The sequence below is a fragment of the Pseudopodoces humilis genome, chromosome 1 (genome assembly GCF_049639895.1).
Source record: "Pseudopodoces humilis isolate 2021_Gansu_Grassland_sample_001 chromosome 1, ASM4963989v1, whole genome shotgun sequence".
Lineage (NCBI taxonomy): Eukaryota > Metazoa > Chordata > Aves > Passeriformes > Paridae > Pseudopodoces > Pseudopodoces humilis.
This window is the reverse complement of record NC_142200.1, coordinates 85,542,594-85,569,692: the sequence shown is the minus strand read 5'-3', so window position 1 is coordinate 85,569,692 and position 27,099 is coordinate 85,542,594. Positions and strand designations below refer to the sequence as shown.

Here is a 27,099-nt window from a genome sequence, read left to right as displayed (position 1 = left end):
TCTGTTTCTCTACAAAGACTGATGAAAAGACTCTAGCAAGAATTGGGACTGTTTTAAACACCAAAGTTCCAAAGTTTTTGTGTCATGTGAACAAGGGAATGGTGGGTAGTAGGGGATAAAAAGGGTTTTCTGGAAGTTTATTCTGGTGTTCTTATTCTTGTAGTTTGTTAATAAACTTCCTTTATTCCTTTTTAAGTTTTAAGCCTGTTTTGCTCTTGCTCTAATCCATATCTCACAGCAAGAAATAAGTAATTTTTTTAGTTACTGTTTTAAAACCATGACACCTACACACACACAGTCTCTACTTTCAAAAGGAGGGTGTGGTTCTTTCTTACAGGGCAACTCGTGGAGCTGAGTCCCACTGTGATGTTACTGCAGACACATTTCTGGGAAGAATGCCGTGGACATGCCCTCACACAATGCACTTGATGTGAAACAGGTTTCATTAACAAGTAGTAATGCTGAGAGCATAGGCAGCTATAAAGAGCCCACGCTACTCCTGTTGAAATCCATGGAAAGGTGGATGGTGGTTTGGGGAAGGTGGAATTTGGGGTATGTTTTAAGGAGTGAATATGCATCATTAAAGTACCAATGCAGTGCTAAAATTGAAGTTTGAAAGTGTCTGTTGAGAAATTAATAGACTTTCATAAACTAATAACAAGAAGCATCTTCCTTTTTCCTCTTGGCCAGAAGGTCGAGTTTTGACTTGAGCCTTCCTGGAGGCTACACCTGTAGCAAAAATGCTAATACAAAGTTAAAATTCCTAAATTTTTATGGAAAACAGAAGTTTGTGGCTTCAGAGCTACTAAATGTAGGCCCTGTGAATGTGAATCTTTCCACCAGATTCTAGTAAAACCTTTTCCTCAATAGTGTATGCAGGCATAAACACAAGTGTAATATATACTGCTTGAGGAAAAAAAAAACCCAAAAACAAAACAACAAAACCCACTTGTATGGGTGGGTTTGCTTCCCATAGTGGTTCCAGAAGCAGCTGTGGGACTTGACTCTGAAGTGGCAGCAGTAGAACCAGGTGAAGTGATTTTTCTACTGAGTATTTGGTTGCAAGAGTAGGTTGGGCTCCTTGGTGGGAGAAGGAGCTGCTGAAGTGCTGGTGGGTTCACAGCGATTGCCTCAGTGAGACCATTCTGGAGGGCAAGCTGAGAAAAAGGATTTCAGCTCCCAGTTCTCCTCAGCATGTGAGTATTAAGATTAATTTTCCTTTTTTTTTTTCTTGTGGATGTCTAGGGAAATCCCAGCAGGTTGGTCAGGAGTTATCTTCACCTCCTGTGTAGGTAGGAAATGGACTGCAAACATTTGTCAAAGCTCAGTGTTGTAGTGGCTGTGCTGCATCCTACAGTCCATGCTTGTCTGCTGGTGGTGGTTTCAAATGGCTTTTGCAGCTAAGGAAGGGATGAAATACTGTCTGTGAATCCTGTAATTTGAGATTCTGGGTTGGTTTCTAGCTTTCTTCTATTTTCCTTAAACTGGCATAAAGTAAAATTGAAAGACCTCGTGCTGTTAATAGACACTGCAGTTGGTCTAAGGCTCTGTGAGGTGATACTGTGCTAACCACATCCATGCTTCCTAGCATGGACTCACCTCTAAGGAGAGAGGCCTTCCTGTGCTTGCTGGATTCTGTAGTTGGAGAGAAGAAAAACTAGGGTGGAATTCACTCCTATCTTACCTCCTGCAAAAACAATGAACCCGAGGGAATATTTTTTTCCTGGGAGGAGGTACAGCAGCCTGTTCTTTACCATCTGTACATCAGACAGATTACTGTGTCTCCCCAGGAGACTCCCAAGCATGGAGGAAACCCTTGCTGAGAAGAAGAATAGGAGGGCATTGCTCACATGTTTGGGGATACCATTAGGAGGGAAGATCTGAGGCTGAGCCAGGTGGGAAGTAGTTCAAGGAGGAATTGGGCAGGGCACGTGAGATGGAGATAAAAGCTTTTGCCTTAGAATGAAAGATGGTTGCTGGTGATGTTCTTGCCCTGTGTGCCTGCCTGTGAGGGAGGACAGGAAAATGCAAAAGGTTCCTGAGAGCTGCAAAAGTAATGGGGAGCAGCTGTGCACCAGCTGCTTTTGAGATCAAAGGCGACTAAGTGCTTACTAAAAAATTTTGCCTCAGGGGAGTGTTTTATCTAGTATGAGGAAGGAGAGCCAAATATCTGAATGCAGAGACAAGCCTGAGGCAAGCTGGTTGTGTGAGAAGTAGAGGTTTTGTTGTCCTGGAATGCGGACAATGATAAGCCGCTCCTTGAGAGCTAGGGAACTGCTCTGCTTTAACCTCAGCTTTTCTACTGAGCTTTGCAGTCCTGCCTCTCTGGTGGTGGATGGAGAGGGAATTTTGTTGAGAAGTTCCTGGAGAGGTAGCAGAACCCTCTGGAAATGGGCCACAAAGACCACGTGCTTTTCCAGGCACACTGTATTTGACTAAGTGGTTTTGTGTGTTCCTAGATTGGTGGGTGTGGAACAAATAGAGGACAAACTTTCTTGTTGACAAAGGAAGATTAAAGCTGAGGTAGTTGGATAGCATGTGTTACACAAAATCACTCTGAATAGAACATATCTGCCTTTTTGGTTTGCAAATGCTGCCTGAATCAGAAACCTGTCTGGAGAAATAGAGGTATGTACCCCATAAAGGTGTGCATCCCTTTGGGAAGAGTGGGAGACTAATGATGGTAATAGTACCACCATTGATGGTTGCGTTGGGGAAGGAATATTAGCATGAGGGGACTCTGAGAAAAGTAGAGATAAAGATGTGAAAGAGAAATTTCTTTCTCAGATTCCAGAGCTGCTGTGCCCGAAGAGGGAAAACAGCAAGACTTGGCACAGGTGGAGTTCGGGGAATGCAGGAGAGATAAGAACCTGTGCTCATCTAAGACAGCTTGAAAGGGAGGTGACAGAGCTTAATGAAAGAGAAACACCAGCTCTCTTCTGGTTGCATCATGCTGTCATTTACTGGGAAATATCCATTTTGGAGAGGCTAGTCAATATGTAAATCTGGATGGCTGGAAAAAAAAGCCAAGTTCGGATCTCGTCAGCCTGGGGTTTGCATAGCAATTATGCAAAGTAAGTAAGGAAGTTTTCACAAAGATTGACCATAATGTTCTTGTTGGAAGTAATTTGTGTGCTTTAATTATTCCTTGCTACAGGCTGCCTCTCTTTGGTTTACAGAGAAGTTACAGAAATGCCAAAAATTTGCAACCATCTTGAGATAGATCAGGGCTCTGGTAGGACAAGACTCCGTTGATGTTGCAGTTAATTGCAATTAGCAGCTGGGCTGCTCACCCAGTGCTGCAGAGCCACGGTGGAGTTTTGCTCATGCAGGGAGTGCCCCTGCTGCAGCTACTACAAAAAGAAATGGTAAGGCAGACAAAAGACATAAAGGAAAAGGAGAACTTAGAGGGGTGTTTCTCTTCCCCTTCTCATGGGAGGTAGATAGCAAATCAGCGGTTGGTCTGGGATTAGAATGAAGGCTCTTTGTAGCTAGTCCAGTACTCTAGCTACTAGATTATAGTTCCTCTGATGCTGTTAATTAAAGATTAATGCATGCAATTGACTCTGTTTTAATGTGGCAGCTATACTGGAACATGCTTGAACTGCTTCTCTTTATCATTTTTATTCAGAGTGAAGCTTAAAGACCAAAACTGGAGACTAATTCAATTAGCTGGCTATTAAATAACCACCACCTTCTGAATAGTAACAAGAACTTCAGAAATATCTACTATAAACTAAGGCAACTTCTTATAAAGCAGTGGCCTCTGTTTCACCCTTGGAAGTAGCTTCCAGCACTACTGAACAGTACTTATTTTAATGCAGCTGTATACAGGAGCAAAAAGGGGGAGCTAAAATGACCTTGAGCAGTTTTCAGCTTTCCAGAAAGCAAAGACCAGGGAGCCTTGGCTAAGGCAAGTTTCTTTTAGGATGCTTTCTTAGAACAATTTAGTTATTAGAATATGGATGTGTTTGACTTGGGTAATTGAAGAATATCCTAAGCAGTGGGATAGGCTCTTCTGTGCCCTACCCACCCCACTGTAAAATATAGATATATATTTTAATAATATTATTATTAATATTAAGGCAGATGTCCAGGTTCTATAGATACCAAAAGCCTTTCTGCATCATCTGTCAGTAGGGCTACAGAGAATGCAAAGGCACTACGTTTTATTGTGTAGTTACTGTTGAATAACAGCACATTTATTGATTTATGATGAAGACAAGTATTTCTAATTTTGTCACTGTTGAAGTTTTGAGCCCTATTCAGTGCTGCCAGAAGGAGTATGCATTTTTTAAAAGGCTTTATCTAGAGACTCCACAGGAAGCTAGTGCTACTACAAAGCAATTTCCAAAACTTTTTGTAGCTTGGCATGGAATAAAATCCTTAACAAGCTGGGCACTACTCTGTCATTTGGACAATGCCAATTCCTATTTATGAAGAGAGTTTACTTCTTTGTTATTGGTGGGAATGAAGAATTTAAATGGTCAGCTTTTGCAGAGCAGACACAAAACCCAGCAGTGATACACTGGTCCTTGTGCCTGTTTTTTGATCAGATACTAAATCCATCTTTAGCTCTCCTGGTGTCAGAAAAAGGTGTTGTAGCCCCATGAAATTATTTAAATGTGCTCACGTATTTTTGAGCTTTGTGATTGTTGGGTATAATTTGTATCCCATAATTGACTTAAATGCCGTATCATGTACTTGTGACTGATTTGACAGGAAGGTGGTGGTATATTCCTGGTGTCACTGACGTCTGTGCTGCTGTTCAGGATGGCATGACTTGCATCTCTCATGTTAAATACTTGAGAATCACAGTCTGGAACTTGTGGAACCTCTGTGCCTGCCCTGATCTTAAAGGTCAGTAGGAATAGCTGGCATTTAGCAATTCAGTGTACAGATTTGCAGGTTCCATGGATTAAGTATTTAAAATTATATAAGCACCCTCAGATTATATCTGTAAAAAGCAGCAGTCCCTACAGAGTTTTGAAGACTTTAAAAAAGCAGACCATTGTGGTGTTTATGACATTTAATTTCCCAATAGCATTGACAGCCTTCAGGCTGGATACTCGGCCCCACAAAGAGCATTTCCTCTTCTTCTCAGAACAGAGAGGTGCAGAAAAGTGAATGTGCTGGGTAGTGAGCTGCCTACACTAGCTGGGAAACAGTGTGAAGAATTACAGTGCTCTTTTGGATTCTAGTGCAGCCTGCACCGGTGGAAATGGAAAATTGATAGAGGTTTTTTGGTTGGGTTTTTTTGCGGGGGTGGGACAGGACTTGAGGACAGACAGTTTGAGATAGAAAGAGACGGGTGCCTGAAGTGCAGTGGTAGAGACTTCTGGGTTTTACTTGTAGCCCTGGTAACAAATTGCTGGCTGACCTTCTACAAATAGCTCAGCAGTTCTGTGCTGCTCTGACACTTTCCCATTCAGTGCAACAGCCTCAGAGATGCTCCTTGCTTTGCAAAGCACTCAGAGAGCCATAGGTTACCATTTAGTGTTCACAGAATTTAACTCAGAACCTGGAATTGGTGCTTGCCACATCCATTTTCCTCTGAAGACTGCTAATCAGAGCCGGGTGATTTTGGCCAGGGCTTCAGGACAAAACCAGTTCTATTTTTCCTCTACCTGCCCTGGAGGGTGCTGTAAGTGAAGGAAGTGGGATGGGGTTTACTTTGCTTAAGGCAAGGCTGTAATGTGCTGGAAAAACATGGCTCCATTTAGTCAGCAGCATTGCAGAGAACGGAGGGATGAAGGGTAACTAAGGGTAACATGGAGCATTTGGGATATTTATAAAAATGTGAAATGCCTTTTCTTATTAAAGGAATGGTTGTGCATCATTAAAGGCATCAAAAGCGAAGTGGGAGCATGCTTTGTGAATCAGGAGGAAGAGCAGTCCTTAGCAGTTGCTAATCTATTTATGTTCCAGTCATGCTCAGGGTCTGGCTTTGAGGTCTGCAGCTCTTGTAACTGCCTGGAATATGTCACTGCAGCAAGATTCATTGTTCTGCTCTCCCTGAGAGGAAAGCCGGGATTTTTAGCTGTAGGACTTCGCTTTCAGTTGAGCAGAGAGAGACATTCCTGTGCATTGTTTTGCTGAAACACTATTAATAATGGCTCCCATTATAAGCATGTCAGTTCTATGTGATCTAGGCAAAAATTGATGCATTTGGTGGGAAGCAGCCAGACCTTTATTTTGGGGATTATACATGAGGTTTAGGAGCCAAGTTTTGATCCCTGTTGATAGAAGTCCCTTAAACTTTCCAGAATCAGTAGGATACTTTTTTGGTTCCCTGATTTCTCAAAGGGTCAGAGACTTATTTTTTTTCCTTTCCCTTTTCTGTACTTCTTGCTGCCAGGCTTTCTTTGCTATTCCCCAAGCAACGCTCAAAACATTTAGACATTAAGCTTCTCATTAAATTAGAGTGAAATCAGAGCTCCGTGTCTTGCAAAAAAGATTTAGAGGGGCAAGATTCAGCAGGGATTGCACACGTTTTCAGGAAGCGATATAAGATGTGGCTTCAAAAGGGCTTCCAGCCCAACCTCACCCCTGTTACTTTGCATGGGAACCTCTCTCCTCTCTGCCTTCCCTTGAAGAGAAGTGAGTGCTTTTTTAAATAATGAAGAATTCCTGTAGCTTTCTTTCAAGTCCCCAAGGTATTGTTGACCGTGGGAATCTCTCGTATAGCTCCTATGGAAGTGGGAGCTTGGAGCGTAGCCATGACACTTCCAAGCAGGAAAGCACATAAGCTCTAGGCAAAACTCTTCACTGGTGTTGGTAGACTGCGTGGAAAAGCCAATTTTTATTCTATATATTTGTTTCTTTTGTGAATGGCAATCTATGCTGACTTTTCCTCTCTGGGGGCTCAGAGTGGAGTTGCTGCTCAGTTTCAACTGAACGTGAGATTTTTTTTTAGTTCCAGATGCTGCTCCCTCTGCTTCTTTAATGCATGGCTGGATCAAATGGATTATATGCTGAAGGATCTCTAGAGTGGTGAGCTGTGAAGAAAATGTCTTTAACATGACTGTCAGAAGGTATGCGTCCCCATGCAGGGCTACTTTGGTGCTTCATAATCTGGAACAGCTCTTGTCTTACTCCAGTATGCACTTGTGAGTTGGTTCAGGAAGTTCAAGTCCTCCTGGATTCACTGACATCCGTTTCTAAAAGTTGAAATCTGCAGTGGTAACATAAGATGGATGTTTGGTTGCAGCTTTTTCAATAACACAGAAATGGCCTAATGAACCAGACTTTGTCCAAAAGGTCACAGATTCTTGTCCCTGTAACTTGTGAGGACATGGCAGAAGCACCTCAGGTTCTTAAGGTGTGCAGCTCATACAGATAACTACTCTAAATGAGTTGTGGATGGTCCCCTTTTAACCTCTGAATTCAAAGAAGTCCAAAAGGATGATGAAGAAAATGAATTTAGAAATTGGTCTTGGACAGAGACCAAACATGAAAAATTTTGCCTTGAATATTTTTGATGATAATCTAGAAAGATATGCAGTATTTTCCAGACATAAGATGAAGCTCTGATGTGTTTCTCTCCAAACTCATCTCCAAACAATCTGGCAGTCTCATGGTTACAAAAGAACAGAACGTTTAGATAGTTGATTGCAGTGTGCATAAAGAACTCTCTGGTTCTTCCACAGTGTCCCTGAATTTGGTTTCTTCCTGGTTTTTTTCTTCCTAATGAACAAACAGGTTACAATACCAATACCTCTGAGCATGCTTAAGTTTATTCCATTCACAATCAAATGAGATGAGATACTGCTTTGCTCTAAGACAAGATCTACAAACACAAGAATCTGTGCAAAAAAATCAAGAAGCTGATGGGTGTTGTACAAGCTCTTTTGGTTTCTTGACCTCATACAACTATGGCAAGAAAAAAAAGCCTCTTGGTAATTGCCCATGAAAGGCATTTAAATGCTTTTGTTAATCCACCTGCAAGCATGCAGGCTTACAAATAAGTACTGCTGTACTTGGGTGGAATCATCTGGTGACAGCAGCCCCTAGGGCTGAGTCCTCTCATCAGCTCTGAGTTCTTCTGTGTGACCCCGAGCTGGGGTATATTTTTCTGGAATCAGATTTGTCAAAGGATCCTGTTTCCATTTAGAAGTAGAAATAAGTAGCAGATTCTTGTGGACTTCAGTTTCTCTTGGCTTCACTCATCTTTAGTTTGCATTTTTTTTTAATTTTTTTTTCTTTTTTTGATCTTTTGACCTCCACAGATGTTTCCCTGTGTCTGTAATTTGAAATTATTACAGTCGGTTTTATTGCAGGGGGTATTAACTTTATTCCTGCTGTCTAAACCCTTCCTGCATGAACTTTCTGGATGTTCTCAGTGAAGTATTTGCTGTGGGTTGCTACGCTCATATAGAGCAAAGTGGTGCAACGTCTGAGCACTCTGCCCAATTTCTAATCAGTTCTCATACTGAACATGAAATGCCATAGCCTGCTAGCAGCATCATGTCAAGCGCAGTACTAATGTGTAAAAACAATCTTTGCTTTCTGGTGCTTCCTTAAAAAAAAAAAAAAAAAAAGTCATGGAGAACAATAGCAAAGCTGCACAAAAGATTTTGCTCTTACTGCAAAATGGAGGTGTCAGAAGAGGGAAATGCACTGCAGAGTGGTTCACCCAATCCAATGTTTTTAAACTTGATTGGCCTTTTTGAAAAAGGACCAGAAATGTCCTTGCCCCATGGTGCTGGAGTTGGACAAGCAGCCTGTTTACTTGTGTCCCTGCTGTAGCAGTTCTGAGATTATTGCTGCCAGCAGGATAATGTCCTCTTTACCAGGTAAAGGGAATAACTGGGGAATTATCAAGGGGATCCAACACTCCTTGTTCTCCTTCTCTTTCAATAGCATCTGGCTTGCCTTGGTGATGGAAAAGGTTAGCACATGGGAAAATCATGAAACAGACTGTCAAGAGCAGTAACAGTGTGAGACAGTGAAAACCAGTTTCAAGATACTGTCAAGAGCCTGGGGAAGTTTTCTGGGAAGGGAATTGAAGCTGACCCAAGAGAAGTCTGGACTATTAAGTTAATTATCCTGTCATGAGGTTTTTGAAAGCAAAGATGGAGCTCCATTAGCATGTTGGCTTCATGGCAAGTGAGAGCTGGCTGGAGCCTGTTCATCTGAATGTATTTTTGGGATGAATTAGAGTCTAAAAGCCTGTGGGTTTTGTTGAAAAATTACATTTTGAAAGAAGCAAGTTGGCTGCTAGGATTCAGAATCACAACAGAGCCAAAATAAGCTTCATATTTCTTAACCCCCATGTCACTGTGAGGTCCAGATTATCCCAGGTGATAGGCAAATGCACAAGGATGGAGCACTGTGAGCTGCCAGGTTTTTATGAGAAGGGGTCAAAGGAAAATAAACCACAGTTATCCATTATATAAATATATGGCAGGTATGAAAAAATCTGAGCTATTCAAACCTGATAATGTTTGTGAAGAGAGGCAATAAGAATAGGAAAAAGAGGTAGGGATATGAGTTAACTGAAAACTCAGACTGTGACTTCAGCATTTGGCACAAGTCAGCAGAATAAATAAAGCACAGAGATGCTGGGGGGCAGGGAAAGAGACGTGTCCAGAGCAGCATAAACAGTGAGTCTTGAGCCAGGGTACTGTGCATTGTGTTAGCAGGCATCAAGTTGGGTTTGTGGGAAAGATGGATAACAGCAAAGCAGACTAAAGGATTTGAATAAAGGCAACCAAAAGATTGTGCTCCAGTCATTTTCGTATCCTGGTGTGAATCAGATGCAGCTCCAGGGGACTTCAAGCATGAATACTGATCTAATGCTAGGAGAAAAATGGGCTTTCTTTTTATTAGAAAAGATGCAGATTAGATAAAATTATGATTTATGTCATTCTGAGCATGTGGGGAGCTGTGTCAAGGGCTGAGAAACCAGTATATTGCAAAGGCTCAAGGAAAAAAAGAACTGGATCCTGAGGGACTGATTATTCTCTTCTGATATAAAATGATCATTAGGAAATATAAACTTATTAAAATTAGGTAGTAAATACAATTTTGGGCAGTTTATAGCTAACAGCGCTCAAGGCCTACTTCATGTCAGTGTGAATGAGCACAATAATGAGCCTAAACATCTCAGTTTCTCTAATGTTGTATTGTAGCAGCTCTGGGTAGCTCAAACAAGTGCCAGGCTTCCTCCAGCACCCAGGTTCTTTTTCCACATACTGCTGGCCTCTTCAGCTGGGAAAGGTTTTACATGTCCTTGTCAAAAGCTGCTCCGAGTGTTGGTGAAGTTCTGCTTCCAGGGTGGTTGGACAAAGACAGTGCAGCAGGGAGGGATGAAGGGGATTAAATACGTGGGCAGATACTGTAGTGATCCATCAGATGAGGAAGAATATAGTGCCCTTATGTGGCTTACCAGCCTTACAGGGGTTCCTCTTTCATGTGGCTCCTGCCTCTTCCCTCAGGAAACCTGAGGGATCCCATTTCTTATAATTCTTTATTCTGTATGATTCAATCAGGGGATGTCTAGTTCCTCCTAAAGAAAGAAAACAACTGTATGGTTTAACCCTTTCTAGGCAGGAAAAGCCTGTGCAGATCAAATAACAGTCTAAAATCATTTCACTGTTCCACTTCCTGTTTTAAAAAAAAAAGTTTTTTGTTTACCACAGAGGACATCAAGGACTGATATCCACCTCTAGAGTTCCTGGAATTCCTTGTGAAAATTTCCCAATCATATATAATCTTGCACCAAGAACCTTGAAAATGAAGCTTCTGAAGCTGTGTCAGGATGCCTCGGTCTGCAGTTTTGTGAACATTTCTTATTATCTCAAGTGTTGAATTCAGAAATTGTATTGCTACAATCGTAGGTCATTGTGGCAGGGGGATGAAACAGAGTTTAAAGTTGTCATGATGCAAAAGTAATTGCATGACCTGTTAGTGAAACTTTTAAAAAAAGAACATTAGAGAGAAAAATGTAGCTAAAATTCTTATGATGGGCAGAACTCTGTGAACTTATTGGGCAAGTTATCCATGCAGAATATGTATTTGACTACTGAATATTATTCATTGGGTGAGTGTATTTGCTTATTATGTATCATAAACATATTTTAAATAAGGGATTTTAAAAATTTAAGCAAGATCTGTTTCCTGTTTTTTTACTGACAATTATGTGTCTAAATCTCATGGTTACTGTCAGAAATAGAAAACTTCACTACTGTTTTAAAGCCTATGTTCATTAGTTTGCTCAAATAACAAAAAGTAGATATGAGGGAAAAACCTATAACTGACATTTTTGAGAAGTTGGAGGTCATTTTGCTTTGCTGCAGGGCTGTGCAAATGGTTATATGCTTGTCAGTTAAACTGGTTTGGGGTTTTTTTACCCATTCTGGGCACCCAGCCAGCCTAACTTACAAAACTGCAATTATCATGATTGTTAGGAATAGTTCCACTTCTTCCCTTGGATTTCTTCTGCCTTGCTTCTTTTCTTCTTTGAGGAAGTCTTAAATTTTCCTGTCAGTTCTAAGGAGACCCTGATTTTCCCCTTAGGGGTTCCCACAGATACACAGAGTCACAGAGGCCCTCCAGCTCCCTGATAAATGTAATCCTACCAGAGGCAGCAACAATCCAGAGTTTCACTCCACAGGATCAAATCCCCGACCTACAAAGCCAGGTCTTGCTGCTGGGAGACCCACAGTGCTCTGGCTTTTTTTAATTTTATAGTTCAAAACAGAATTCCTAAATACATTTTGAATTTGAAGGCTGAGAGGCTTTGGCATTTGCATCGTTCCTCATTTATGACCGCACTGCTTCTGCACTGGCGGTTGGTCAGTGAACGCTTCCAAGGTATTTTGATTGCTCCTCCACAAAACATGAATCAAAGAGAAAGAGCTGGCAGCAGATGTTGGCCACCAGCAGCCTTTGGGCTGCAAGTGCCACGGTCTGAGGACACCTGGGGTAGGGCAGCCCTTACTGCAATCTTGCCCCACGTTGTCCAGAAGGAAAGAGCCACTTCTTCTTTCAGGCTCCTTTTCACATCTAGGACGTAGGTGTGGATGGCTTTAGCTATCAGGGAGAGAACGTGGAAGGTGCGGTTTTGTGTTGTTGGTGTGAGCCAGGATCAAGCCTGTGAGGTGTTGATAGTGCCTTGATCTGGCGGGGAAAGTGGGAAAGTCTGTAACTTGAGCAGTGCTGCACTCTGCTCTTTTATCATCAGTGATTTGCAGGGTCAAGCGTGGTAGCAGTCCAGGCACGGGTGCTCCTCAAACAGAGCTCCTGCTGTGCCCGATAGGAACAGCAGATGTAGAGGACGCTTAATCTTGGCTGTCATCCCTGTGGAGGAGCCGTGCCTCTTTCCTGTGTCACACATGCATTTGGGCTGGGATGCTCTGATTCTCCTTCGTCCTCCATGCCAGAGGTTTCAGTTTGAGGCGGGGGCCTGGAGGGGAAATCCAGTGCTTATCTCACTCGTACCTTGTGCTGCCGGGCTGCTGTGCCTCAGTGATAACACACCTCTGGCTGCCGGCACTGCTGCTCTTCTTCATCAGGAGGAACTTAGAGGAGCTTTGGAAAGTCAGAGATGGGGAAATAATGATGGTGTGTCTGGTTGTTATATAGTGCCAGGTACTGTCCATCAGAAACTTCCCGTGTTCAAACCATCTTCCTGGGATACAAAACTCTGCTGAGGATTTTGGAAGTCGCATTTATTTTCAGCCAACCAAACCATGTCAGGAACTTCTGGACAATTTTTATAGGACTCATTTAATTATTTTATATGTATTAGCACTACAGGCTGCTGTATTGCTTAGAATCACAGGGCATCCTGAGTTGGACGGGACCCACAAGGATCACAAAGTCCAACTTCTGGCCCTGCACAGGACATCCCAGGAGTCACACCGTGTGCCTGAGAGCATTGTCCAAACGCTTTTCGAACTCTGTCAGGTTTGGTGCTGTGACCACTTCCCTGGGGAGCCTGTTCCAGTGCCCAACCATCCTCTGGGGGAAAAGCCTTTTTCTAATATCCAAACTAAATCTCCTCTGGCACAACTTCAGGTCATTCCCTCAGGTCCTGTCCCAGCTCAGTGGCAAAACTGTAGTTTTAATGCCTGTGTGTCTAGAACTGTCTAGAAGGAGATGTGCCACATCTCTTGTTCAGTGACTTTTGTTCCCAAAGCATTAACTAACCATGTCAGCCTTGGGTAGGAAGCAGCCTGCTGTTAGGAAGTGCAGTGAGGGAGCTGTATGGCATTTTAAATGTAGGCTAACCAGAGATTTCCAGAAACTCCTCACTTATTTTCAGGTTTTGAGGTACCTCATTAATATCATTCTAGTACACCTACTGCTTTTTCTTTCCCTTATTGAAAACTGTGTTTTCAACCAATTATGTTTAAACTGTTTAATGTCTGTGAAAAATGTTTGCTGATCTAACCTGCTAAACCTGTAGCAGAATGTAAAAGAATTTAATGAATGTGAAAAAGTACATTTGCCTTCCTTTGAATGGCTGGTGTGACCATGGGGATATCCATTGTAGGGGAACCTGAACTCACAGGGGGCTGTATTTTTTTCAAGTATTAAATGCAGTAGCCTATCTTCTTCTGCCAGGACCTTTCAGAATGATCAGGGATCTGAATTATTTTTCAAGGGTTTATTCTGAGAGTGGGTTGTGAGAGGTTTCCAAAATTCCTGCTTTACATCACTAGGATTAACAATTTGCAAAGATCCTCTTTCGAAGGCATTGGAACCAATTCTGCTGCCCCACAGACTATTATCAATTTCTTCAGATGTTTATGATTCCAGGGCAAACTAAACATGTTCTTACGAGCTGAAAGAGGTTATCCAAAATGTCCGAAAGATCATGGAATTTTTGCCCCTGGCTCCTCCATCAGACTGGCTGGTGTGGTTTATTTTTCTTCAAGAAAATTGATGTCAAGACCTGACCTCTGTCTTTCTCTTCCCTTGGATGCATGTAATTTTCTGCCAACATGTAATTCCTTCAGAAATATTAACAAATGAAAGTGTGACTTCAATTATTCTTAGGTATGGCATAATGCTGTCTTCAGAAATCCTTCTGTGGGTGTGACAGCCCAGCTCTTGATACAACCAAGTTAAAATTGCAGAGCCTTATTTTGACATGATCGGTCCTGAGAAGCCTACGAAAAACTTCCAGTGGCCATGGTGGCTTCCCTTTATTTTTTTTATTTTGATCCCCTTGATACAAGGGGTCAGTTTACGAACTCCCAGCTTTGCACTGTTTTAATTTTGTTAACTGCTATTTAGCACCCAAAATAATGCTTCCAGCATGTACATTCTGGGTTTATCAAGTTTCCAGCTTAAATCCCCACCCATCTTTCTGAGCATAAAGGCAGAAGAGGTGGGTGGGTGTGTGTGTACAGTGGAGAGAAGGAAAGAAATATGGGGCCATTACATTTTTTGACATTTGAATATGGAAAGAAAACTGTATCGCTTTATCACTTTTACTTTACATCACATAGTCCAAGTATGATTTGTGTTTGTTTTGCTTATTCCTGGCATAGCAGGTGGTTTTAGGTTTGTTTTGGTTTTTTTAGTAATATTGTTTGGTTAAAGATCTCAACCCACCTTGGCAAGCTCAGTGAATCCAAGAACTTTGTATTGGTAAGAAGCAGCATCTTATTTCACAGAAGTTGCTACTGTTAGCAGCTGGTTTACTCAGCACGTGATTTTGGGGTGGCCTGAGCGAGTGCCTTTTCCTACTGAGATAAATCATATAGTTTGGTCTGGCAGTCAGATTATTTTGCTGCAGAGGGGTTATGAGTCTTGAAAAGCAGCATTGAGGAAATACTGGTTTATTAGAACATCATGAGTTGACTTCTCACTCTGCAAAGTTGCACTGTTGCTCTATATTGAGTTTAGTCAGTCATACCCAGATGACGTGGTACAGATGAGTTACATTGGCTCCAAAGGCTCACACTACCCGCTTCTTCATGTCCACGTGGTTCTGCTTCAGCATGACTGCTGCATGGCTGCTCAGCTTCATTGATTGAGGCAGAATTTGGAAGAAAATGCGAAATTTCAAGGAGTTGCTGAGGCCAAAGCAATGTTTCAGGTATAAGGCACGGATTTGTTTTGGTTAAGTATTGTAATCCTACAGGAAATAAATTTCTTCTTCTTTGAATTAATAACTTTTCTTTATGTTTTTTCAAGGCAGGGTAAAAGTTGACCCCAGTTTTACTGAAATGAGCTGAGCTCACTCCTGTGACTTGAGCTGTACTGATGAGTGCTCTGGGCTTTGGTACCATCCAGCAGAAGTTGGGTTCTCAAAGACTGAAAGCCTGTAGTGATCCAGACCCTGATGACCCTACAGTCCAAACCAGTGAGGAAGTTTCTGATGATGACTGCAGAGTTGGAAAATGGATGCAAGTTGGTGTTTGTTTCTTTTTGCAGCAAGGCAGAAGCTGGAAGGAACCTCTGACAGTCATCTGGTCCCACCCACCCCTCCTCAAGCTGGACCACTATGAGCTACCCAGGACCATCTTCAGAGGTTTGAGTACCTCCAATGCTGGAGACTCCACAGCTCTCTCTAGGTAACCTGTGCCAGTGCTCAAATCAGCTTGACATTAATGAAGTGTTCTCTGCTTTTCAGAGGGAGCCTTCTGTGTTTCAGGGTGTGCCCACTGCTCCAGTGCTGTCACTGGGCACCACGGGACAGGGCCTGGCTCCATCCTCTTTGCACTGCCCACTGGGTGTTTAATTGCATTGATGAGATCCTGCCCAAGCCTTCCCTTCTCTGCATTGTCCTTCCAGGAGATATCAGGGTGGCTGAAGTCCCCTATGAGGACCAGGGCCTGAGACTCAAAACCTGGGTTTAGACACAGGTACTGATGATGTCCTCCAGACTCTGTGGAACAGGTATACATCCATCTGGTGTTCTTGTCAACCATAGCTCTTCAGAACTGAGCACAATAAGAATGACAACTTCAGGGAGAATAGCTGCCACTCCTCTACTTCTTTCTGTAGTTCCTTTTACTTCCTACACGCTGTTTTTTTGTTGGTTTCTAATTCCGCTTATTTGTTGTAATTTTCCCTGTGCAGGAGGGATGAGGAGGACCAGAATTTCATCACCATCTTCTCATTTTGCATCACACTTCAGTATCTTTGCCCATCAAACTGCTTTTCATCCTGTGAGTACCTCAAGAGCTAATTATATTTGGAGTTTGTTTGTTAGGAAGCTTGGTGAACAGGGCTGTGAGTGAAGTATTTTCTAGAGGAATCTCAGGGGCAGTACAAGGCCAGGACCATGGTGATCTTGTACTATACAGGCACTCTCCTTCTAGATACTTCTTTCCTTGGAAAGGCAAATTCACCAGTGTGCCATCTCCAGTAGAACTGAGCTCTGGTGCTCCATGACTGGAGGTTGCCAACTCTGATTCTGCTGCAAGCTCTGTAAGTCCGTGTTGACAGCTACTGGCACTTCCTTAGGATGGAAAATCATGTGGCAAACTGTAATTGAGTTGAAGTATTTCTTCCCTCCTACTCTCTCCTCATACTCTCAGAAGCACACTTGTCATGTCCCAGATGAATGTGAAAGTGCCTTAACTTCCAGCAACAACCCTAGGTAGAGCATTGGCTCCATTTATTGAAGTAAATTTTACCTGTCCATTTGGCCAGAAATGTTTTATTTGCTGCCTCATTCCCTAACTGGTTGAAGTCCTACTTTATCCACTGTTTGAGAAAAGTATGAACTCTTTATCAGTGTAAAGTTAAGCAATTTATAGCTCAGTATTATATGTTTTCTCTCTTATTTTCAAGTACCCCTGACTTTAGGAAATGAATCCCCCCTAAACAGGTAATTTAATTGTCCTGAACCTTCTTTCCATAACAATAAAGGTGCAGCTTCTGAGTTAACAGGGAAGTGTCTCTTAGCAATGTTGCAAATCCAGTAGAGGATTTGCTCAGAGGAACTGTTTCAAATCCTGGATTTGTGCAAATTAGGGAGTGAGTACAGAAAAATTCTACAGGCAGGTTTTGATCTTCAGATTACCCCAAAATGTTGTAGGTTAGCTTACCCACTGTTAAGACCTTGCTCTGATTTTTGCTGAAAGTGATGCAGCAGCAGAAGTGCACACAGGTGCCTTTCAAACAGCTCGCAAGTACCTTCAGCACATTGGGTCTCTGCTACTCTTTGCTCATCTGGAGAAAAATTGTCTTATTTACTTCCAGAAATAAAGACAGAACTTCCATGGGGAAAGCCTTAGTGGTTAGTGGAGTACACTGGCCAATGCTCATCAGTTTGCTGGTTTAGGTAGTGTCTGGGCTCTTGCCTATTTCAGAAAGAGAACTCAAATGTCATGGAAGGACTCCTACATTGCATTATCAAGGCTCCTGTGCTACTTCTAAATTTCAGCACCAACACAGCCAGTTGCCTCATAGATTGTCTCTATGTTCTATAACTAATTAAGCAAATCATGTAGTAGTGATTACAATCAGGATAACTGATAGTCTTGACAGGAGATGCAGGGGTCAGGAATGAGAAGGGTAAAAGTAACTGAATTTTATATTCCAGTACCATTACTCCTAACTCTAATAGCCATTGACTAGACACTGGCACCCAAACAGGAGATTTGCCTTCATCCCTGAAGGAGGAAAAACCAGGAAACTTTTATATTTAAAAAAAAAACCCAAAACAGCCCCATGAAAGTTCTCTTTGCAGTCATTTAGAAAGATTCTGTTTCTAAGCTCTTGCATTACATGTGGGTTTAACAATTTGTGCTGCTCCAAGATGCTGTGTTAATTCATGCTAGAATTAACACAGAAGAGCCATTTTGAAGTACCACTACTTCTGGGAGGCTGTGACCCTGAACCTGGAGTCTCTTCTGTGAAGAAAAGCCTTGAAAACACTAATTCAAAAACGTCTTTAGTCAGTTTTTATGATCTCTCAGGTTTTCTTATTAGAGGTCTATAACCTTCCTGTCTTTATTATGGCTTTGCAGAGACTGAACTAGACTTGACTGTAACCTTCACACACAGCAAAAGATATTTACTGATCCATACTGAGAAGAAGGGGACAGTATTTTCCTGAAGGAACAGTATTCCTGTAGTCCAATGTACAAACAAAAGATGTGTACTATTTATGCAGGAGAACATAATCTGTAAATAGTGTCAAGTTAGTTACTGACAGTGCATAGGAAGCAGCCTGAATGACTTCTTCCAGTCAGGCAGAATTTAAACAGTCAATAAATTATTCACATTTTGTCATGCAAACTGTGGGCAGCGTAACAGCCTGACAGCAACACAAAAAAATGAATGAAGTAGAATTATTTTTTTCAGCTGAATTGCCTGTATCTTCAACTGACTTAATTTTAAATGTCTTCACTGTAGCAGTTCTTTCATGCTTAAAGAAAGCATAACTAATTCCCCAGCTGTTACATATTATATATATATAATTATATATAAATATATATATACATATATATGTATGTATGTATGTACACTATGGCCTCAGAGGTGCCAGAAAAGTGATCTTTATACAGACAGGAATTGAACTCTAAGAGGTTGAACATTACCTTCACCTATGAGTTGTGTATCTCTTTTTCTTTTCACTAAAATCAAATTCAACCAAGGAATTAATTCTAACTTAACCCCCATTATTATAAGGAAAACAGTCTTTTTTAAGAGATTGTAAAAAAAACATTTACTGAACATTAGTTTGAACTCTAACAAAATAATTAAAAGCAGAATGACTCCCTATGTCTTCTTTCCCCATTTACTTCCTGGAAGAGAAAGCTTCTATAAAATTTACATCAATAAATTAATATTCAAATTTTAATTTGAAGGAAATGAAGATCATTTTAAACAAAATAATACAAATATTAAAGCCTCTAAGTAGCAAGATTTGTTTCAGGAACTTTAAAATTAGAATGGAAGTGTCTTTGAAAAAGACAACTCTGTGCGAGAGCCACATTTAGAATGTGTTAAGAAATATTAGTTTTATTTAACCAGTTTTCACAGCTGAATATTTATTCTATAAAAACTTTACAGATTGTACAGTTTATATATAGTTCAAACTACTAGAACAAAGAAGTAGGTCCCACAGATGCAAAAATACTGTACCAATCCAAGGTAAAGGCAGATTTACACACTGTACAGCTCTCCACTGGGAAGGGGAGGTGGGTCAGTTCCAAGTAAAAAGTTCAAAACTGTACAAAAATAAGGTTTGATTTCTTTTTCATTCTTCAGAATACATTCAATAAGATTGCAAGCACAGATACCCAAGTAATAACAGATATCTGCAGTCAGGAATCAATAACCACTCCTGAAAGGAATGCAAAATAGGTCTATTTACACAGGGCACTCTTTTACACCATACTGCATATAGTGTATATTTCAAATAATAAAAAAAGCATAGACAAAGAACATTAAACATCTAATATAAGGTAGTTTTTTTTAAAGTTTTTTTTTTTTACTTAATAGTGTGCCAAAAGAAATTTAACTTATTAAATAATATATTCTAAGTGAACCTAAAATTTATGAACATAAAATGCATTTTTGGTGTAATACATCAATTAAACCAGCAAATATGAAAAAAAAAACAAAAAACAAAACCCAAACTGTATATAAAGTAGTATTTTCACCCAGCAACAGAAGCACTTACGTAGTTATTAAAAAAAAACCCAATAAAATAAACAAACAAACAAAAAACCCCAAACAAACAAACAAATAAAAAAAAACCAACTCAGAGGCTTTTTAAAAACCTACTAAAACTAACTTATAACTTAGGATATTCATACATAAGATATTCAGTGATTCACTAATACTGCAAAACAAGCTTTATTGTGTTGTTTTTTTCTCCTTTCCCCTTCCATTTCCCTCTGGCTCTCCCTCATTCCCTTTCCCTAAGAGACAGTGGTTTCTTCATGCTGTCTAGGTAAGAATCAGACATACTCCTGTGCCCCTTCCTCCCACCCCTCTATACCTCCCCCCCCAAAAATACCAGAGTGTTTCCTTAGTATTAATCCTGAGCACACTCTCTTTTTGGGGATATATGTTATTTAGGCATAATAGGGCTTAGTTACCCCAACATTTCAGAATGTTCCATTACTTGAGGTATTTCAACCTTCTTTTGAGACAATGCCTTTTCTCTAAGCTGACTCATTGGGCAGAGAAAGCAAGGGCTGGCTAATACCCGTTTCAATTCTGTATTCTCATGAAAAAGAAAAGCATTATTCCAGACTTCCCTGCCACACAGAAAATAATGCAACACCATTCACTTTTTAATTAATTCTCTATTTGATACAGTACTAGCCAAAGATAACAAAAACTAGAGCTTTTAAAGAGATGTTTGGTAGTGCACTCTATCATTTTTTACCTTGTGTGTGTGTGTGTCTACATACACACTCTCACACATATTACATTTTTTATATATATATATATATAAAAGACATATATAGATATATACACATACACTTGGTGTGTGTATATATCTGCATGTAACAATCAGGGAGAAAGGAGTTTTGTTCAAATTTAAGAGATACAGTACTTTAATACCCCTTGACAATAAAAGGGGAGGGGGGTGTGTGTCCACTCCTGTTCCCAAGCTGAGCAAGGGGTTAGTTTATATAAGGTTTTTTTAAATGGGCATATTTTGCTTGCCCTGCTGTCCAAGAAGTACAATTCCAGTGTCATGGGCATCTCTTCAGAACTCATCAATTCTGTTCTGCAGATATTTTAACATTGAGTCCATCCCTTGTGCTGAGCCCCAGATTTTCTTCAGAACTTCACACTCCTTTTCATTTGCTTGTTCCAAGTCCACTTTCATGATGTTACGTACTAAAGCTTTGGATTCTTCAAGTACCTAGGCCAAAATTAAAAAAGGAGGAGTTGGGTTAGTACTGCCTGAGAACTGAGTGCCCCATGTGCTTCTATGGGCATGTAACAACTTTATATGGACAAATCCTGGAGCTGATTATCAACTTAAGCTAATCAATTCATGGACATAAATATGACTGTAAGAAATGTTTCTCATAGTCATCTTCCTTATGGCATCCCACAAAATTTTCTTTACCTTATACCAGCACAATTTAAAAGTGAACAAAAGTGTGAAAATAACGAAAACCATAAAATAACTATGAAAATATATATAAATATATATGGTTTTGTAACTACAGGCAAGCGCAATTTTATAGTAGTGAAGGCTAAATATAACACTATTATCCCTGACTGCTTTAATAACTGGGCAGATCTTGATTTCTTGAGCACTTAAAATACACTGGAAAAAAAAACAAACACCCTCATTTGTTTTTTCTGTTTAGAAAATGAATAATTTGCTTTTAAAATCCAAAACTTCTAATGCCCAGAACAGTTAATTTGTACAGTACCTTTCCTTGTAAGAAAGTTAAAATTACCACTATTTGATGCTATCTTGTGCAACTGCCAGGAGTGCACACAACCACTACGTGCTACCAATAAAATGAAGTCCAGCATAATGTCAAAGACTGTATTTATTGCCTTGTGTCGTGGTTTAGCATAGGTTGGTTTATAGTTAAAGAGCAAATTTAATTTAAATAAGAACTCAAGCTAACTCAAACTTTCTGTGTTTCTGTGCAGATGCTAGGCAACTGTTTATACTGTTGGTTGCAGTAAGTTGGACTTCAGCAACTATATTAATACCAAATTATGTAATAAAAATCCAATGCTGGTTTATGTTCCTTATCAAATGCCACAGTACACTGTAGTTAAGAAGAATCAGATGGAAACTTTAAAAAGTATCCTAAAAAACCCAAACCAGAAAGATACATAAAAAACTGTCAAAAAACACTGTTGTACTATAATACAGTTTTGTTTCGCAAAAAGACTTTTTTTTCATCACAAAAAGATGCAGTCCGATACTACTTAGATTAATTCTTACTCATCTAATCATAAAAATACAAGAAGATAAAGGAAACTTACAACTGAATTACATGTGACAAGTTCTTTAATTCGAACCATTACTTCCTGTGTGAATGTTCCCGGCCAGAACACTTGGGAGACGAGTCCTTTGGCACAAGCTTCCTGCGCCGTCAACTTCCTTCCACTGAACAACATTTCATTGGCCTGAAGGGATAAAAAGTTACTTCTGGTATGAAATGTAATGAGACAAAACTCATCAAAGGAAAAATGTTCAAAACAAATAAGAAAAATGCCTGTACTGTTTGAAATAGTTTTATTACAGCTCTTCCAAGTTTTCATTAAAAAAAGAAAAATACTGGCCTACAGTTGGTTGGTCTGTGTTGTTGACCAGTACTAGGTCAGTAGTTATTAAATGTGGGTATCTATGATCAATGGTTAAATGTGAAAACGTCTTTTGTCATTTCCTGGCTGTCAACGTTTGTTAGCTCTGGCTTTCTTGCAGTATTGCTGACTTGGTTATCTGTGTATGTGGGACTAGGTTATAATGCCTAGAAAATCTGTAAAACAGCAACGAATACATCAGCTTGCCCTTTATAATGATGTATTCCAATTTCTGACCAAATTCATAGAAAGTAAGCATTCACATTTTCTTCAAGAGTCCAATACTTAACTAAAAAATCCTTTCAGAATCTGATACAGCAGTCTTATTAAAAACCCCCAGTACTTAAGATCTTGCACATGCTTTAAGGTACAGAATCAAGTACTACCTTCTATGCAACAAGATGCTCTCTCTAGTTCTGTAAATGTTTTTGATTCGTAATTTATCATGCACTTCACTATTTACCATTTTCCCCATTAAAGCTCTGTCCTACAGCCACTTTAATTCTAGCTTTAGTGAAATATTTTATACAGTTTGCAGTTGTTTGCAGTGACATTTACATGGCAACAGGCAGTGGAAATTAAAAAGTCAGAGTAACAGTCAACCTCAAAAAAAAAAAAAAAAAATCAGTGTTATTGTTTCACAATGACTTATTTCCACTGAAAAATATGACAAACCCGGTACTGGATTCTTGAAGTACAGAAAATAAGGCTGTTCTAAAACACAAACCTGACAAGCATAACATTTCTGAGGGAAAAATACTAAGGTTTTTATTGTTGTCTAATATTGGAAATTTAGGTAATTATTTCAGCAACTTTCAATTAAGGATCTCAAATAATTATTAACTAAATAAATAATTAATTATTTGCTGTGACACCATGTTCCTGATATTGCCATTTTACACATGAAACAATTTGGAAACTCTGCAGTCTCTTATTTGTTCCTTTGTAAAGAAATACCAAGTCTGGGTTCTACTGGCAGCTTACTTCCTGACTGACAGTCCATTAGGAATGCAAGAAGAAAACCCAACCAGTTTCCAGGGATATTTTACTTCAATTTTGCCATCAGCACCTCTCTCACAGTTACTATGGAAAGCTGTGATTCACATATATTAGTTTCTAAAAACCCAAATCTCTTGCACTACGATCAAATTCTATATCCTACAGTTCTACCTTCTGTGAACACAATATCAAATACATAACGTTCATTAACCATTCCTTCTCATTTTCCAGAATCTATGTGAATAATAATAATCTGAAATACTAGTTGAAAATCAGAGATATACACATGGTTGTCTAAAAAAACAAAACATTTTTCCCACACAGTTGGGAAAACTTATTCTTCCAAAATAATTTAAAAAACACTTAACATTTCTATAACAGATCAAAATGTGAAGTCAATCAAACTAGTAGTTAGGATAGGCAAACATTTAAGCCAGGTGGCCAGGTCTACATATTCTTCACATGTATCTTTGCAAGGATAAAAAGGAATGCTAGAAAATCTTTTTTTTTTTCTAAAACTCGGCAACTGCTGAGTTCTCCTGAACATGAAACACCATAAGTGAGAATGGTGCAGTTATCTTATTTCTGCCAGCTGTAACACAGTATTAGCATAAAATCTCACTAGAAATGAGCATTCCCATTGATGTTCTCACTTGACAGGTTTTGAAGGGAAATGGCTTGCTCTGGCATCTTCACTTTTGATCTATACACAACATCTGCTGAAGACCAACTGCTAAACAAGCTTTAATCACAATCGTGCCTTGTACCTGCTGTAAAAATTAACTCACTTGGTGGTTGCTTTCCAAGAAACAGACTACAGCAATAGAAATGAGTACAATAAAAATACTTTACTAAGATTCTCATTAGCAACCTTCATCTTCTACTCTGAGTAGAAAATGTCTCCTTCCACAGAGGAACTTCACTTGGACCTCTAGACTCTCTTCCAGTGAGGGCTTTGGAGCTCACCGGGATCCTTTTGTGTAAGGTCACAGGCACCAGGGACCATGGAGCACCTCAGCTCTCTTGCACTATGATCAGGAGGCAGCTGGCCTCTGAACAGCCCCAGATCCTGGCTGAGATGTGGACCCTAGGCACCATGGAACTGTGTTTCCCTCATGACTGACAGAAAAGCTAAGAAATCCTGCCAAGCGTGCTGGGGACTGGTAGGGAGACCCAGTGTGTGATGTGTGATCACACAGCTCCTGGGACTTTTTATCTGGGACCAGACAACCAGAGCAAGAGCTCTATGGCAGACACATAGTAACATCTCCCCATACAGACATCACCTTAACGTCTATTACATATTTTCCTCAAAAGTCTAAAGCCAAGTTTAGGAACACTTCCATAATTCTTGGAAATTCCAAGATGGTATCAGTTTTGGATCCTAAGGTTTGGGCTTCAAATTTCCTGTAATAAACCCACGGTTGAAAATATTTGTTAAAAAAAAAATAACCCATCCATGACAGACCCACTCACCCACAGAAGGTGACCACACATGGAAGATATTTCCAGCAGTCTTGCAATGGGACATTTTTACATAGGTATAGCTAACATTGCATTGTAAGACTGACTTACAAGAGGTAGGGGTGGCACTACTCCTGCTGAATTGATACATTTGTAGAAAATGTTATGATGCATACGGAGGCCTTAATTCTTTGTTTTGTATATTTTTTTTCACCTCAATGTTTTGCATTTCACTCATAACATCTTCCTGCTGACTTTTTCTCTTTTACAGACAAAAAAAGCATGCTTCTTTATTGAAGTCTTCAGTAGGGATTCTGACCATATTTCACGAATGTGCTGAGTAAAGTTCAGCTTTGTCCCATAGAGACACTGCTATGCTCCAGAGAGTCAAGGACAGTACAAAAACAGTGGACTTTTTCCCCTTTTTGGACTGATCATTTTGGAATTGTTACCACTGGAAGCTTTCAATTTAAATCTTTATATTTAAGAATGAGAGCATTCACAAACACACATGAAAGAGTACACTAGGGAAGAGCTTCTTGTGTTTTTTGTACAACTTCTAAAGAAATGAAAAGTAACAACCACAAGTCTTTAGAGGACGAGGATGAATGGAATGGATGGATGAATGGATGGATGGCCAAATAAAAAGGGAAAGGAACAATCAGTAGTTTGAAACATGCTAAGATATTAAAGATACTCTTATAACTATTAATCTATTTCAGTTACCTTTTCTGTTCTCTTCTAGTAACTAAATCCAAATATGACACCATTAGCTATTAGATCTTTTAAAACTGGTGTTTTAATATACTGAAATATATATTTTTAAATCAATAAATACCTACAGGGAAAGAATGGCTTTTATAATAAACAGCAATTCTGGAAAACAAGCACTTGTTTCATACTGTCCAAACTGGAATGGGACATAGGTCTAAGTTTTCAAAGAACACAGCATGAAAAAACACTAAGCAACATGAAAACAACGTAGGCAATAGATTCTTTAATAGCTTTTTGTTAGGAGTGCATGGAAGCTGAAATAGTTATTTTGCATAGTGGCTTAACACTGCTTCTGGCTGGTGTCACAGTACTCTGCTGTGTAGTGACACTGAGTGCCACACTGGTGCTGTGCCAAATGCAAGACACCTGTGGCTGGTCCCAGAAGGCAGCACCAGGGGAGGTGTGTCTTGGTACAAAGGACGTGACCCTTCTGACACCATCAGGGGTCAAAGGTGGGATTAAGTCCCGTACCTGCTTTCTGTTCCGTGCATGCAAGTGAAAAGTAAGTTGTAAGAGCATGGAGCAGAAAAGCTATAAAGGGTGGCTTCTCATGAAAGGTTTTCATGAGAGAAAGAAAAAAATTAAAAACAAGACAACACAGGAAGGCAAAAAGTCTTGAAATCACACTGGATAAATTATCCCAACTGAATTGTGAAGCTGTCAGCTCCTACCCTGCAAGCTACTTACAGAAGCCAGGCCCATTATCCGAGGGAATGTAAGGGACGAACATCCATCTGGACTTTGTCCAAAAGTAGTGTATGGTGTCTGAAACCAGGCCTTCTCGTTGGCCCAAACCACGTCACACAGAGGCAATATAGATGCTCCAAGTCCAATGGCTGGGCCATTTACTGCTACAATGATAGGCTTCTTAAACTGAATAAAAGTATTCACAAAATTCCTGAAGAGAAACAGAAACATGTGCTCACTACATATACTGAGAGTGTAAAATATACCAGCCCTTGAAAACTCCATAGTAATTCATCTCCACAGTAACATCACTTTCAAAACCAACCTGATAACCTTCCACAATGAGGTGGTTATTCGGTGGATGAGGGGAGAGATGTGGATATTGTCTACACAGAGCTCAGAGTTAGGATTTCAGCACTGCCTCTCATAAGAGTTTCATAGTCAAGCTGTCGATGTATGAGCTGGATGAGCAGACAGTGAGGTGGACTGAAACATGTCGGAATGGCTGGCCCAGAGGGTGGTGACTCATGGCACAGGCCAGTGATTTAAGTGTGGCACCCGACAGGGTCAGTGATGGGTCCAGCACTGTTCAACGGCTTCACTGATGATTTGTTTGATGGGACTCAGTGTATCCTCATTAAGTTTGCTCAGGATACAAAACCAGGCTGATACACCAGAAGATTGTGCTGCCATCCAGAGGGACCTTGACAGGCTGGAGAAATGAGCTGACAGGAACCTCCTAAAGCTCAACACGGGAAGTGCAAAGCATTGTGCCTGGGGAGGAGCAACCCCAGGCATCAATATATGCTGGAAGACAAGCTGGAAAGCAGCTTGGCAGAAATTGAGCTAGGGGTCCCAGCAGAGTTGAACTTGAGCCAGCAGTGTGCCCGTGCTATCCTGTGCTGCTTTATGAAGAATGCTGTCTGGAGGTTGCAGGAGTTGATCCTGCCCCTCTCCTAA

General features: G+C 40.3%; 1 protein-coding gene and 1 long non-coding RNA gene across 5 annotated transcripts in view; one reads left to right on the top strand and one right to left on the bottom strand.

Moving 5' to 3' along the window:
* The first annotated feature begins 1,066 nt into the window (after positions 1-1,066).
* Positions 1,067-21,874, top strand: LOC148185148 (uncharacterized). Its single transcript, XR_015773852.1, has 5 exons — positions 1,067-1,196; positions 6,917-7,034; positions 15,394-15,533; positions 16,042-16,130; positions 21,553-21,874. It is a non-coding gene; the product is annotated as an uncharacterized LOC148185148 (long non-coding RNA).
* The window catches only part of CDYL (chromodomain Y like), a 109,530-nt gene continuing 101,384 nt past the window's right edge, over positions 18,954-27,099 (bottom strand). For all 4 annotated transcript variants that reach the window (XM_005525317.3, XM_088062587.1, XM_088062585.1 and 1 more), the window contains 3 exons: positions 26,140-26,350; positions 21,895-22,038; positions 18,954-20,800 (listed from right to left, as the gene is read on the bottom strand). In XM_005525317.3, the coding sequence (XP_005525374.1) occupies positions 20,642-20,800; positions 21,895-22,038; positions 26,140-26,350 (514 nt within the window). In that variant the 3' untranslated portion in view covers positions 18,954-20,641. The remainder of the gene's footprint in view (positions 20,801-21,894; positions 22,039-26,139; positions 26,351-27,099) is intronic.